At 45.9% G+C, this 16520-nt stretch overlaps 1 protein-coding gene across 3 annotated transcripts in view; it reads left to right on the plus strand.

Annotated features, from left to right (window-relative positions):
* DRC2 (dynein regulatory complex subunit 2) overlaps positions 1–16520 on the plus strand; it is a 78170-nt gene that overhangs the window by 44253 nt on the left and 17397 nt on the right. The window contains exons 1-3 of one of the 3 annotated variants that reach the window (XM_083169069.1): positions 5955–6035; positions 8193–8347; positions 10353–10520. In XM_083169069.1, the coding sequence (XP_083025195.1) occupies positions 8207–8347; positions 10353–10520 (309 nt within the window). In that variant the 5' untranslated portion in view covers positions 5955–6035; positions 8193–8206. Of the gene's footprint in view, positions 1–5954; positions 6036–6180; positions 6201–8192; positions 8348–10352; positions 10521–16520 lie in introns of those variants that run through there. The other 2 variants (XM_083169068.1, XM_083169070.1) reach the window with 2 other exon arrangements.

A 16520-nucleotide genomic window follows, 5' to 3' on the forward strand; every position in this document is an offset into this window, starting at 1 on the left:
CTATTGTTTCTCATCACTCTATCCATTTACAACGTTAGCTCTCATGTATTGTAATTCACCTACATATGGCACTGTGGACACTGGGTGATCCCTTATAAAAAGAAAAGTAAAAGCAATAACTGTTTCCTAAACAAGAAAAAAATCATTCAGCATTTTGTGACAACACACATCCTTTGAGCCTGTATTACTCTAAACTTGCATGCCCTCTTCTGGTGATAAGCTGAATATGTGCAGTACAACATATATCTTGTGTATTTCAAATAACAGTGCTATATTTAGTATTTCTTTTCCAGCATATTAATATATTTAATATACTACACGCACATACACAATACAATATGATTAATTTTTTGTCAGAAGCCAATAAACATACAGCTATGTTTTCGGACCATGTGGTAGTAAACCATTTGCACACTTGCCTGTATATAGATATATTACATAAATGCCCCTCCATTGTTTGTATGCCTATGCTGACTAAATTTGAATATATTTTACAAAAATTATCAACTCAATCAGTATTCTGTGAATCTAAAACAAAATAATATTGTGCTCGCTTCCCCGCTTCCCAGCACGGTTCAGGAGGCCTTCACTCCAGAATCCTTCAAATCAGACTCAAGCCTTTCCTGTCTACTCAATCCATTTCCTTAATGTCCATTTTTCATTGCTTCAGTACTGTATTATGTTCATTCTATCTGTCATGAGCCTTGAGTTCTATTGGTAACAAGGCAATATCATATTCGCCCCGATGGTGTACCACTTCTACCGAAAAAAAGGCTTTTTTTTTTTGGTGTGTAATGCAGGGTTGCCGACCCTCCTGGAATTTCCGTGAGTCTCCCGAAAATCGGGTCCCCCTCCCGGCCCCCCGGAAGGGTGGGCAACCCTCCCGGATTCAGGGGGGACCCCCGCTGTCCCCTGGATCGCGGCATTAAAATGCCGCAATCCTCGGGTCCCAGAGGAGGGGGCGGAGCTAAAATGACACAATCGCGTCATTTTAGCCCCGCCCCCTCCACGGAGATCCCTGAATTCGCTGGTTTACTAGCATGGGAGTGGGGCTTAGTGATGTCACGCTTAAGCCCGCCCCCTGAGCGGCTACTGAAACTCTCCTCTCCGGGCTTCTTCCGGAGAGGAGAATAAGAAAGCCGGCAACTCTAGTGTAATGTGTATTCATATCTTATTGTCTCGCGGAAACCCCCCCCATTTTTCAGCCTAAAATACATAAGATATGCAAAAAGCTGGGGGTCAATATATATTAGCGACACTTATCGCATTATTTAATGCACTTTATGGGGATTTGGCTTTGCCTAACTGAGGCACGTAAACCAAACCCCAATAAGTCCTGGCGGTTAAGCTAACAGGATATCCCCAGCACTCTAATAAGGCACAGCTAATAGGATACTGGTCAAAGATTGCTACAAAAATATTACTATTATTATTATTATTATTATTATTATTATTATTATTATTATTATTATTGAGGTAACCTAATTCTTATAAAAAAGTAAAACAAAACTCTGAAATAAAAAAAACATAAAAAGAACTGAAAAAGGTGTGTTTTCTTTTCTATGCTACATTACAACAAAGTAAGATCGCTTTATAATAAAAGCATTCGAAAAAATAATTCTGAAGGTTTGGGACAAAACTCCCATTTAAGCCACAATAAAATATAAACACACTGGGGGTTATAAAGAGAATCTGTCGCTATCACTATCAAATTCTGGGTTGCTGCTCATCCATCAGACATTGCCCCTTATAGACGCTGCGGAATATTTAAATGTAAAGGTTCATTAGTATGATCCTAAAACAAACTTTCCATTATACAGACAGACAGGTTTGACTGACGTATTCTGTGACTAACGTTTGTGTAGTAATCAGATCGCACATTTGCAATGATTGCATTGTTTTTTACAGAATCCAGGCAAGAAAACACAAACATAATTTAATTATTGTACATCCTCAACTGAAACCAGACTTAAGGTCCCCATAAACTGCGGTGACTTCTCCCGTGGAGAAGTCGCGCTCAGTGCTCCCTTGAGCCGACTGGGACCTGGGTAGTTTCTGTTGTCATTATGATTTCAAAAGAGTAAACACAGTTGTTTGACAATAAATGGCTTCACCCAACCACTATCCATGAGTGAAAGAAAAGTTTGTGAGTTAATCATATTCTTTGACAAATGGCCAGAAAATCACAAATTCTGCTAGGTTATGTAAACTTATGAGCACAGCTGTATTTCTGGACCCTGAACTACTTCTCTGCTACTTGGTGAGTGCCGTCTTGTATACCTACTATCATCTATATAGATATGTCTAGTGTCCGTTTGTGTGTCTTCGAAACACTGCCATCTGTTGGCAGTGAGTGAAACTACATCTCTTTCTCTCTCACACATGCACAAACACAGAGGCAATCACAAGGTAGCAGACTAGTTTTCGAAGCATTTGCTTTGAGCGGCCTTACTCGCCCTGATGAGAATGTGAAATACACGTTAACTTGTGGCATGTGTCCGAGATTATTTCTTACCTGAGTGCCGCTGTATCAAGTGCTCTACTCTGTGGCAGCCGTGATTTTTTTTTGGAAAATATGTTTATTGTTTTCAAAAAGACACAAAACAGTTTACAACATTACATCGGGTATGGTGTTACAGGTCGAAATTAGAACAGAGTAGAACAAAGTGAAAAAACAGTCGATAAGTAAACAGCAGGATTAGATGTAAAGATAATGCAGGCAGTAAAATAGAGCCGTAACCCAAAGACCTGCTGTACGTGTAACAACGCATAAACAAAAAACATGAATGATACAGAAAAGAAGATCAGTACAGATCTATCTCAGGGTTGGCCGGGAGGATCCCGAAAATCGGGTCCCCCTCCATGTCCCCCGGAAAGGGGGGCAACCCTCCCGGATTCCGGCTGTCCCCTTCCCCCCTCGTGTACCTTGTGGTGGGCGTAATGTTAAATTGCCACAATTCGCAGCATTTCGGCGGAAGGGGCGGGGCTAAATATGCAAATAGCGTATATTTAGTCCCGTCCCCTCATCGGAGACCTGCGTATTGCGGTATTTGCATTACGGGGGGCAGGGACTGATGATGTCTCTCAGGCCCCGCCCCCAGAAGTGATGCTGACAGAGGAGATTGTAAAAGTCGGCAACCCTGATCTATCTAGTATGAAAGAGCAAAGCCAGTTGTGATGCAAAACTTATATAAATCTAATAAACATCAATAAAGAGATATGGGGGGGGGGGGGAGGGGAGAGGAGGGGAGGGGGGCAGTCAGTCATACTGTGATATAATGGGATCAGTGTTAACCGCAAGGGCAACATTATCCTGGGTGTAATGCTCCCGGCTGTTGAACCATGATGGAAGCAATAAGACAGTAATGTGTTTAAATAAAAATAAATTCGTTTTCAGGTTATGTTCCTATATAAATATCAGGTGGTGGATTTTAATATTTTTAAAGTTTTGATCTGTGTATCTGAGTCAAGGGACTTTATGTAAGGTCCCCATTTTCTATAAAAGGAAGCTACTCCTTTTTCCAGGCCTGGCACAATAGCCTGTCTGTTATAATATAGTGTAGTGAGCAGCAGGGTTTTTACTGCACCCAAAAATGGGGGAGTAGATACAGTCCAGTTACATAAGAGAACTTTCTTCGCTAGGTTACAATTACAGTTAGGAGAGGGATGATCTGTTTTCTGTCAGGTCCAAGGTCCCATTCTTTGAAATTTGCACATAGAAGAGCCAAGGAATTACTAGTAAGGTGTAAGTGGAAGACACCATTAATAAAAAACACTACTTTACAGCAAAACTTTTTTATGTTTTGGGCACAACCAGAAGTTGTGGATAAAGGTCGCATTGGGGCGTTTGCACTTGAGGCAGTTACCAGACTCATCAGTCACATGTCATCTGCGGGCCTGGGATATATATATTCTATTAATCCTGTAACCAAGTACAGCGGAGACATTTCAAAGAAGACTCATAATGTGTAAGATGATCATCTAGGTTAGACCTCCAAGACTCCGGGGTCCATTTCCAAGCACGTGAGGGAGACATGCCAACAAGATCCAAGCTGAGATACTTGGTTTAATATGGTTGGAGTAATACAACAGACAATAAATTATGAAGTACATCAGGGGAGGTGGGAGTTCCACCTTGTAACATAATGGGGCGTGCATAATGGGTGACCTGGAGACACATATAGAATTGTTTGTTAGGGATATCAAGAGTTTCATGTAGGGTGTTAAATGGGAGGATTGTTCCTCCAGAGTCAAAGACATCTTTGATTTTGGCAATCCCTTTTGTTTCCAGTGCAAGAACAAGGAATTATCCAGACCTGGGGGAACATATGGTTACCCAGGAAGAGGGCATATTTACAGCATTTATAAGACCTAGACAGACTTGTACATATTCCTCGCCAAGCCATGTAGGTGTCACGAAATAGCATATTGTTCCGGATATAGCTCGGGATAAGGCGTTTTGGGGTATGGAGGAGATCCGCTGCTGAAAGCGGAACAAACTTAGCAGATTCAGTTTGTGGGTGGGTGTAGGTTTGTCTATCTAGAAGCCAGTCACTGATGTTTCTAAAGTGCACCGCTCTCATAAAGGTAAGTATGTCATGTAAGCCTAGACCTCCCTTAGACCTAGGAAGACGCAGTTTGGTAACGGCAATGTGAGGGTGGCCTCCTTTCCATAAAAACTATGTGAATAATTTGGTGAAAGCTTTAATATCTGAAAGGGTCAGGGAAATAGGAAGCATTTGGATAGTGTGGGATAGCTGTGATTTTGATGGAAGGCAACAGGAACAGTAACCCCTTCAAGCAGCAAGTGCGAGATTCCTCGAAGTTTGGAGTTTTTTTGTGACTATTTTTGCTCCAATATTTATTTAGGCTATTCAATTAGTCTCTAATTTTTGCTCCCCAGCATTTTTACATTTTCAGGCAAAAACATATGAGCTATGTTTTTGAGGGTACGATAGAGTAAAATAATGCAAGCTTACCTCAGAGTTGGTTAGACATATATCTGGGCTAATTGAATAGCCACAGGGGAGGTAATTAACCATGGTAAATAACCTTGGTTAATTGAATATTGCCCATAATTTCCCACTTGAACAATTATTTTAAAATCACATATCACATAGGCCATGATGAAAAATGTTATATCCATATATCAAATTGTTTCATTTTAATAAAACATACATTATAATTAACGTTCTAAGTCTCCCCAAGGCTTAAACCACTTTAGTCGCAAGACCCCATAATTGGGGACTATGTAAAAACCGGACTAAACTCCGGACCGCCGGACAGGACATCAAAATCTGCAGTCCGGAGCTTGTAGGGTCCGGTCTGGGGGGTGTCCTCTCCGGGGGGTGTCTTGTCCGGGGGGCTCCCTGTTATAGCTATCACCAGGGACATGGTGGAGAGGAGATTACAGCCTCCCCATGTGGTCCGGACCGTCCGGTTTTTGCTACTTGCCCGGACCATACAGGGAGGGTTTATTCTACCCCCTCCTCCTCTAGTTGGTGACAGGTGACACAGGCAGCCCTCCGGACAGGACACCCCCGAACAGGACACCCCCCGGACCGGAGGCTACAAGCTCCAAAATGCAGAGTTTGTTGTCTGGTCCGGCGGTCCGGGGGTTTTGTCCTGGTCCGGTTTTCACCCATACCCCCATAATTGTTGTACCTTACAGTTTGATTATACCATGATCTACACAATCATGGATAGCGGCCCTAAAACCGGGCCATTTTTTATTTAGGCGCCTAAAACCGACGGATATTTTAGAAGCCTGTGTACACCATCAGAAGGAAACGGGTGGATTTCTGTTCCTGTATTAGCAGACACAGACAGTCGCTTTAACGTTTCCGAATATTCAATAGCACATTAAAAATCGGCATCATTAGCCAACGCTGTGATTGGCCGCTCGTACACCACGTGGCCTGAAGCAACGCAAGAACCACCTGATGCTGCGCATGCGTGCTGCACACCTCCCGCAACGTGATCAGCGTTTGCTGTTGCTAGGAGACGGGAGGAAGCCACACACAGCGGGCATTGAGGTATATGGGGTGCATCGGGCAATGGGTAGGCCGGGGGACCCTGCTTGTTACACTGTCACGTAGTGCTATGTACAGTACTGCATATGTATCACAGTTGTCTCCCTCAATCCATAATGACGTCAGTCCTCTGATCAAGACAGATTATTCCTACACTGAATATGATCGGTAATTAGTAATGCTAGGCATACTCTTATATAGTAACATGAGAATTCTCATAGGTTCTAGAGCATAATGCCAATCACATTTGTTTACTGGACAACGTGATCCCTAGGAACTGACAGTGACACTAGTAGCCCCTAACACTAATTTCCTGCTATAGATGGAAACGCGAAAAGACCTTAACCCAGCCTGCTCCAGCCTGGCGCCTGCATTTCTTTAGCACTGACTTTATGGCTGATAAAAGATGTGCACCATTATGGAATGCAAACTAGTTATGGAAGCAAAACAGATTTGTATAAAATGGCATGCATACGCTAGTTTTATTATGCATGTTAAATTCTAATGCACGCTACATTTTCAGTACAATAAACTCATGGAGATGTGTGTACAGTGGTCAGTGCAGGCAATTAAAAGTTCTGATATCACATGGTATTGTGCGTGCTGGTATGTATATGCTAAGCTCCTCATAAACACATTATAAAAGTTTGTGTAAACATACTGTTCTTGTCTATACACTTTAAAAGTCACTGCGGACGGACCCCTTGTAAAGGATAAGAATACCCTTATAAGTATGTCCTGTATTTGTGGAGTGTTTAACTATGCCATCAGTAAATCAGAAACGGTAGAAATAACTATACTGCAATTGAAAATGCATGTAGAGGACATCACATGCAGAAAGGCAGTGAAAATCAAATACAGGGTGACTAGGTTGGCAAATATCCAGGGGCCCACAAGGTGAAGGGGCCCACTTAGCTTCGTCATCTGGATAGGCCTGAAGCCCCTGTAATCTTCTGCTGCAGCCACGCCAATGCTGCCATCTGCTGTGCCCATCGAAACCCCACCCCCCCCATATGTGCCACTTACCTGTAGCTCTATTGTTGGGGTATGCCTGTAAATGTTGGTATCCCTGTGGGTACGCATGCAGCTGTCCATTTGGGTGCCTGTCCCCTGGTAGTTATCTAACTAGCATTCTGAACATCTCCCACCTCATTGGCTCATACAGGGCTGTAACTACACATGTAGACCCACAATGTAAACTTTGTGGAGCGCCCACCATGGCTGCTTCACCTGGCATGCTCATGGTGGTAATGTAATAGTTCTGGGCCTGATTGTTGTGTTAGGCCTCTATTGCAAGTGTTAGGAAACTGCTACCGCCATACTTTGTGCAATCACCTGTAGGAGTGACCTTGTCCACAGGTTAATCATACTTGTTGCGCCCAAGATGACTGTCTCACCAGGTACCTTTGATTTGTGCAATATATAGCCTATGGAATTTATTACCCAAAATATCTGCCCCACCCTGCATATGCGTATTGTGCACTATAGGTTTTATTTCACCTTTTGTTGTTTTCTACTTGTAATACGAAATACTTTGTAAAATGTGTTTTTTTTGTTTGTAAAGCGACTTTGAGTCCTGCTGGATAAAAGTTAAATATGAATAAAATTATTATTATTATTATTATTAGAAGTAGTAGTAGTAATAATAATAATAGTTTAAAGAAATCAAATAGAAAACACATTCCTGAGAGTTATCTATGGCCTCCTTAGTGATACCTTCAAAAATTGTCTCAGAATGCTTCCCATTATGTACTGGGAACAAATGTGCTTCAATAGTAATAAAAACTCATTACTGTTCTGTAATAATTATAAGAATTTAACAATTATAATAATAAGCAAACTTTAAATCATGGGTCTTCAACCTGTGGCCCTCCAGATGTTGTGAAACTACATGTTCCAACATGCATTGCCACATTTTTTCCTATAAGAGCATGCCAAAAAACCTCAGGGCATGCTGGGACATGTAGTTCCACAACATCTGGAGGGCCACAAGTTGAAGACCTGTGCTTTAAATGATAATTGTACGCTTGCGAGTTACAGTTGCGAGCAACTGTAACTACCCAGTTGGTTTTATCCCTATTTCCAATTATAAAGCACAATGGAACTTGCTGCGCTGTATATTCAATCCACGCGTCCTGAGCTTTCCTTGCTTGTCCTCAGATAACAGAGCCACCATGCCAAAAAAAGGTGGGAAAAAATCAGGCAAATTAAGCCGTATGTCGGAGGAGGAGCGATTACTGTTTATGCAACAAAAGATGCTGGCGGAGGAAGAGCAGAATAAGAAGAAAGAAGACATGTTAATGCAGTTCCTTAAGGTATTTAATAACAGTTATTTTGCAGAGTATTACCAGGAATATGTAGTAATATTTATTGAATACTGAATATATAACTCCTCAAACTAAAAAAATGGTAACATGTCAGATCATGTTTCGTAATATCTAGCCATTGTTTAGGCAAAAGTGAATACATATCTTTCATATATTTAGGTTTATTTCCACGTAAGCATGTTATATTAGAGATGTATATACTTTTTTTTGTATGTAACCATTGATGCAGGCAGCACTCCTCAGCATAAGTAACAATCCAAATAATGCAGGCGCCCTCCAGCGGTGACAAGCTTGTCAGGAAGTCCGTGTATAGAGGGTATCCGATCGACAAGTCCACAATGCCTAGATCAACAATCACTAGGTACACTTATACTGTGTTTCTGTTGACATATGTCAACATAGACATCATAAAAGCCTGTGTCGACCATGTTCATTTCGACCTTTTGCTTGTGTCGACCTTCAGTCACTGTGAATCAAGAGAATGTTGAGCATTTATAGGTGTTGACCTACTCACTGTCACCCATTAGTGGTCGACGTAGCGATTGTCGACCTAGACATTGCCTACTATTTATGCCAGAACCGTGTAGAGTAGATAATCACAGCAGCACTCAATGCACAAGGGACAAGCTGACGGTTATGCCAACCGACATTTCAATGTTTATAAAACATTTATGTCAGGGTGCATACAAACATTGGGGCCAATTCAGATCCGTTCGCTAGGGTCCAAGTTTGGCCGCCGTCCCCGATGTTCGGTGTTTGCACATGCGCGAATATGCACATACTCAAACCCCAGGAGCGATTGGCTTTGGAGAGTTTCACACTCGCCGAGCCGTTCGCTCAGGAGAGGTGGAATGGGGGTGAGCAGGGGAGCGCCCAGCATTGTATGGGCATTCCCATAAAAACACTGTGCATTCCCCTGCTAACTCGATGCCTGCTTGGGGCAGGTGGCTGACGTCACATGAAGTCAGTGCCCGCCTGAATTCGGAGAGCGTCTCAGTGAAAAGTCAGTCCAAGCTGACAGTCCAAGCTGTCAGTCCAAGCTGACATGTCACTAAGGGCAAAAAAAATTAGTTGATGGTGAGCGATCATTGAATGATTTTTCAGCTGTGCGGCTGCATGCGAGGGGCTGTGTTAGCGTACACATCCCCTCACATGCTAGCGGGGGGATTCACACGGTGGTGGGCTAGCGAACAGGTCTGAATCAGGCCCATTGATGCTACCCGATGTTGGCGGGAGCGGCAGCAAGCGCAGCAGGTATCAAAGATTCCTGCTGTGGTCCCCCCTACATACATATGGGGGATACTTAATATTTGCGTTTAACTACCGAAAACGTGTGTTTTCAGGGAATCAGCCGTAAATATTATATGATAAATGGGCCCCTCAGTCTGTTGTGAGACCATTGGCCAAATGTAATGGGGTTCTAGTTTATTGTGTTGGACAGAATCACACCTTTGGAGGTGGCCATCACTGACGTCAGAGATCCACCCCAAAATTCCTGGACACGCATGCGTTTTCATAAACACACTCAGAAAACGCCATGTTTTCACCCCTGTTGCTTCCTGTCATTCAAACTGCGACTTCTATGATTCACTAATTGCGGCAACAAATGCGCAATACGAATGCAGCACACGCTCACTCGCACGACAAACGGCTTGTCAATTTTCTATTTAGCGATCAGTGCTGAATTAGGCCCTTTGTTTTACTTGTTTCAGTATACCATCCATTTAGTCTTTAACATAAATTTGTTTCTACGCATATGGGCTGATGCTGAGTACAAATGCATTTGCCTTCAAATTCGCAGACGCAAAACGTGTTCACTAATTACCTACGATTCTGTGCATGTGCATAGTTAGTAGATGTGTAATACCTGTGCAGAATTGCACCTGTAACATTGTGCTTGGTATATGTCACGTATACATCGTAGGTTCATACATCAGATACACTTACACCCATGTTGCACTTTTAAGCTTTGTCATTATGTCTCCTCTTACAGGACAAGCTGACTAAGGAGGAAAACAGCAGCCGTATTAATTTGAACAAGCTGAATGTACAGTGGCGTGCTGTACTGCGAGAGGTGAAGGCCAAGGAGCTGCGAGAAGATATAGAGATTCTCAGTCAGACCTTTGAAAGAGTTGTGGATTGTAAGAACAATGTAATTAAGGTGAGGAGCCGAGGCTTGTACAATATTGGTAAATGTGACATGCTCTTAACCCTCAAATTTCCTCAGCTCCAGCTAACAACCTTGATAAATTATAATGTGAACCATGCTGAAGGCAGTATGTTGACTTAAAGCTCTCTGGGCGGTTGCTTCTAGGAGTGTCCAAGCCAATGAACCTGGAGAATGCAAAGAGCCTCGAATGCTGTTATTCTCTGATTGGCTGGAGGGGGGTTTTGTGGAAACTTTTCCTTTATTCACAGGTGTGACAACTAAATGACTGTCAGATAGGCTGGGGCCACACATTGCTGTCACACGCAGCCGCGGCGGTGCGCGGCGGGCTTACTACTCACCCGTTCGCGCCCGCCGTCGGCTAGCGTGTAGTGGTCTCCAGGTCAGCGGCAGCAGGCAGCGGCAGTCTGGTGGGCAGCAGGCAGCGTGGGACGCCAGCAAGTGTAGTGGTATGTGCTGTAGGGGCGCCGGGAGGCCGGCGTCGCCATCTTGATTAAGGGCAAATAGCAGATTGGTCCTTGTCTGAGGTTTCCGCCCATACTGACCTGACAGCCAATGGCAGCCGCCCTCTAGGGATATAGGGGATCTGCCTAGGCCTGTTCAGTGTCAGTACAAAGAGTCTCCAGAGGCGTTCACAGCTCCCAGCTGACTCCGGCTCTCTGACTCACCTCTCCTGACTTGGTGCCTTGCTTCAGTGCTCTGTGTTGGTCTCGATTCAGCTTAACCCCATCGCTGCCAGATCTCTCCACAGTCTGGTCTCTGCCTGCATCCCTGAGCTTCCTGGCCTAAGTTCTTCAAGTCGTCTGCTTCCAAGCAACTTCCCATTCTTCTGTCATCATCCATCTTCTTTCAGTCTTCAAGGATCCCTCATTACCATCAAGTACATTCTCTTTCCGGATTTCTTCATTTCCCAAGACCCCAGCCTGCAGTCCGCAGTGCTTGAACTGTCATTGTTTAAATGAACTTTTTCTTCTTTACAAAGTGCCGTGCCGGCTCAATTCTTATTACTGCTAAACTGCCACTTGACAAAGTATTCAAGCGTGTATTGTTCTATTTATGAATTCTATTATTAAACCTGCACGATTTAATCCTTCCTCCTCTGGTCCGTCTCCGGTTGCTACACACCACACGACTTCATCCAGCCCTTCAGTTGTGACAGTTTGTACTGACCCGATGGAGTCGGGTGAAGAACAGGCTTCCATGGCGGACGCACTTCACAGCATCATGGCTCGTCTGGAGCAAGTGGAGGCTACCCAACGTCAAGTGGCTCAATTCCTTCAGGTCTTGGCTTCGCCCCCGGCGGCTCCCTCAGTTTCTGTGGCTCCAGCTCCAGAGGTTCCAGTCCCTGTTCCTACACCTGGACCAATAGTTCCTCATCACATGCAATTACCAACCCCCAGCAAATATGATGGTTCTCCGAAAGGATGCCGTGGGTTTCTGAACCAATGCGATGTGCATTTCACCTTACAGTCTTCTCACTTTCCTACTTCCAAGGCAAAGGTGGCTTATATTGTGTCTCTCCTAGCAGGGTCAGCTTTGGACTGGGTGTCCCCTCTCTGGGAACGTGCTGATTCCCTGCTCGATGACTATGAAGCTTTTATTACCTCTTTCCGTCACATCTTCGACGAACCTGGCAGAGTGTCGTCTGCCGCTACTGAGATCCTGAGAATTCGCCAGGGTAGTCGCTCAGTGGGACAATATGCTGTGCAGTTCCAGACTCTGGCTTCGGAACTAAAGTGGAACGAAGAGGCTCTCGTCTCCGCCTTCTGGAATGGGCTGGCAGGTCGTATCAAGGACGAATTAACTACCCATGACTCTCCTGCTACTTTGGCTGAACTCATCTCCTTGTGCAACAAAGTAGATCTACGGATGCAGGAGCGTCAACTAGAGAGAAGTCGCTCCGACCGTCTCCGCCCTCGTCTCACCACCAACGCTGTTCCTGTTCCTAGACCTGGGTCCTCCACAACCACACCACCAGACGAACCCATGCAGATCAACCGCTCTCGGCTTTCCTTTGAAGAAAAATCCCGTAGACGTCGTGAGAATCTTTGCATGTACTGCGGTTCTTCCGCTCATCTGTTGTCTTCCTGCCCACTGCGTCCGGGAAACGACCGCTCCTAACCTCCCCGAGGGAGGCCAGGTTAGGAGTTCTGCTTTCATCTCCCTCTTCAACTGTGCCTACCATTCCTGTTACTCTTGTGTGCCCTCAGGGAAAAATCAAGGTCCAGGCTCTACTAGATTCCGGAGCAGCCGGGAACTTCCTTTCTTCCTCTTTCGTTCTTCAACATTCCTTGACGGTGCAACCTTTGGCCCATCCGTTGGCTCTCACTGCAGTAGATGGGAGTCGCATCAGCAGCGGGCAAATCACCCTTCAAACCGATCCAGTGACAGTTCTCGTCGGTGCCTTACATCAAGAGACTCTAGAATTTTTTGTCCTTCCTCAGTCCTCACACCAGGTAGTCCTGGGCCTACCATGGCTTACTAAGCACAACCCTCATATTGATTGGACCAGTATGGAGATCACAGCCTGGGGTACGAACTGCCTAACTACTTGCATGCCTCGTGTCATTCCACTCCATCAAACTAATCCTCAAGAAGTAGGAGGTTCCAGTCTTTCATCTTCACCAGCTCCACCCTTGTCGTTACCCACACCATATCTTTCTTTTTCTGACGTCTTCAGCAAAGGAGGTGCCGATACCCTGCCGCCTCATCGTTCCTGGGACTGTCCGATAGAGTTGATACCTGGGAAGTTCCCACCGCGGGGCCGCATCTACCCCTTGTCTCTGCCAGAGACCAAAGTCATGTCTGACTACATTCGAGAGAACTTGGATAAGGGGTTCATTCGCCCGTCCACTTCGCCAGCCGGAGCGGGGTTTTTCTTTGTGAAAAAAAAAGATGGAACCCTCCGCCCGTGTATCGACTACAGGGGCCTGAACGATATCACGATCAAGAACCGCTATCCTTTGCCTCTGATCACCGAATTATTCGATAAAATCCGAGGGGCTTCCATCTTTACTAAACTGGATTTAAGAGGGGCGTACAACTTGATCCGTATACGATCTGGAGATGAGTGGAAGACGGCGTTCAACACCCGAGACGGCCACTATGAATACCTGGTGATGCCCTTTGGCCTTTGCAACGCTCCAGCCGTCTTCCAACAATTTGTAAATGATATATTTCGAGATTTGTTGTATCATTCCATTGTGGTGTATCTCGATGACATTCTCATCTTCTCATCGAACCTCCATCTCCATCGGCAAACAGTAGCTGAGGTCTTGCGGCGCCTTCGCCAAAATAAATTATTCTGCAAGCTAGACAAGTGCGTCTTTGAGGTTACCTCCATTCCATTCCTTGGCCACATCCTCTCCAGCACTGGGATAGAGATGGATCCAGAGAAAGTAAGAGCCATCTTAGACTGGACAGCGCCCACCACGCTCAAAGGCATCCAGAGGTTCCTGGGCTTTTCAAATTACTATCGTCGTTTCATCCGGAACTTCTCCACCCTTGCTGCACCTCTTACTGCTCTAACCCGTAAGGGCTCTGATCCAACTCAGTGGTCACCTGAAGCCTCTCAAGCCTTCCAACAACTAAAGGATGCTTTTGTCTCCGCCCCAATCCTTCTCCAGCCAAACCTCGACAAACCCTTTATTCTTGAGGTGGACGCATCCTCAGAGGGGGTAGGGGCAATCTTGTCACAGAGAGGGGAGGACCAGGTGCTTCATCCCTGTGCCTTCTTTTCCAAGAAGTTTCTTCCAGCGGAGAAGAATTACCCCATTGGAGAGCAGGAGTTACTGGCAGTCAAATCAGCGTTAGAGGAGTGGCGGTACCTCCTGGAGGGGGCACGACATAAAATTACGGTGTACTCCGACCATAAGAACCTCTCATTCCTCAAGCAGGCCCAATGTCTTACAGCTCGTCAAGCCCGCTGGGCCATGTTCTTCGAACGCTTTGATTTTCAAATCAAATTCAGACCCGGGACGATGAATGCCAAAGCCGATGCCCTTTCACGCTCTTTTGAAACTTCCGCTGATCTTGAGACTCCTCCTCGACCCATTCTCGATCCTCTGGTCTTTGCTCAAGTAACAGTCCAGGCTTCGCCTCCACCAGGCAAGACCTTCGTTCCTCTCAATCTCCGGAAGAGAGTGCTGTCCTGGGCACACGCTTCCCGTTTCGCAGGGCATACCGGGGCACAGAAGACCTTAATGTTCCTATTGCGGTCATACTGGTGGCCTACCATCCGTCGTGATGTAAACTCCTTTGTCGCTTCCTGTGTAAAGTGCACTCAGCATAAGTCCTCCAGAACGTCTCCTGTCGGTCCTCTTCTACCTCTAGCCATACCAACAGAACCATGGTCCCACCTGTCTATGGACTTTATCTGCGAACTTCCTCCCTCCAAGGGGCATACAGTAATTTGGGTGGTGGTCGACCGCTTTTCAAAGATGGTGCACTTCTTCCCATTGAAAGGTCTTCCATCTGCTCCAGTGTTGGCTCAGCTCTTTATTTCCACCATCTTCAAACTCCATGGGTTGCCCAAAGAGATTATTTCGGACCGTGGCGTGCAGTTCGTCGCAAAGTTTTGGAGGGCCCTCTGTTCTGCTGTACAAGTCAAGCTCAAGTTCTCCACTGCTTTCCACCCACAAACCAACGGGCAGACAGAACGAGTCAACCAAGACTTGGAGGCCTTCATTCGTTTGTTCGTCTCTTCCTCTCAAGACGACTGGGTAGACCTTCTGCCTTGGGCGGAATTTGCGCACAACAATTCTTATCATTCTTCCTCCGGCACCACTCCCTTTTTCACTGTCTTTGGCAAGCATCCCCGATCTCCGGAGTTCTCAGATCTCTCATTGTCCGAAGTCCCTGCAGCTGCTTCTTCCCTACAACGGTTTGCAAAGATCTGGTCAGACGTCCATACAGCTCTCCTCAAAGCATCCGCTCGATATAAAAGGATGGCGGACAGGAAAAGAAGAGCAGCTCCTAAGTTAAAGGTTGGAGATCGAGTATGGCTGTCTACCCGCCATATACGCCTTCGGTTACCGTCCATGAAGCTGGCTCCTCGGTTCATCGGGCCGTACCCGATCACTCAGGTGATTAATCCGGTGGCCTACAGACTACAGCTCCCTCCTTCCTTAAGAATATCAAATTCGTTCCATGTGTCTCTTCTGAAACCTTTGCGTTTGAACTTATATCAGAAGAAGGTGCCTAAACCGCCCAAAATTGGCTCGGAAAGAGAAACAGAGTTCGAGGTGAGGCGCATTATCGACTCACGTTGCCGCAATACCCATCTTCAGTATCTGGTAGAGTGGCTTGGATTCGGTCCTGAAGAGAATTCCTGGGTTGATGCTGCAGATCTTCATGCTCCTCGTCTGGTGAGACAGTTCTTTCAAAGAAATCCACACAAGGTGCGTAGGTGCCCTGGGGTCACCCAGAAAGGGAGGGGTACTGTCACACGCAGCCGCGGCGGTGCGCGGCGGGCTTACTACTCACCCGTTCGCGCCCGCCGTCGGCTAGCGTGTAGTGGTCTCCAGGTCAGCGGCAGCAGGCAGCGGCAGTCTGGTGGGCAGCAGGCAGCGTGGGACGCCAGCAAGTGTAGTGGTATGTGCTGTAGGGGCGCCGGGAGGCCGGCGTCGCCATCTTGATTAAGGGCAAATAGCAGATTGGTCCTTGTCTGAGGTTTCCGCCCATACTGACCTGACAGCCAATGGCAGCCGCCCTCTAGGGATATAGGGGATCTGCCTAGGCCTGTTCAGTGTCAGTACAAAGAGTCTCCAGAGGCGTTCACAGCTCCCAGCTGACTCCGGCTCTCTGACTCACCTCTCCTGACTTGGTGCCTTGCTTCAGTGCTCTGTGTTGGTCTCGATTCAGCTTAACCCCATCGCTGCCAGATCTCTCCACAGTCTGGTCTCTGCCTGCATCCCTGAGCTTCCTGGCCTAAGTTCTTCAAGTCGTCTGCTTCCAAGCAACTTCCCATTCTTCTGTCATCATCCATCTTCTTTC

This window comes from Crinia signifera, chromosome 2, assembly GCF_055691185.1.
Source record: "Crinia signifera chromosome 2, ASM5569118v1, whole genome shotgun sequence".
NCBI classification, from domain to species: Eukaryota; Metazoa; Chordata; class Amphibia; order Anura; family Myobatrachidae; genus Crinia; species Crinia signifera.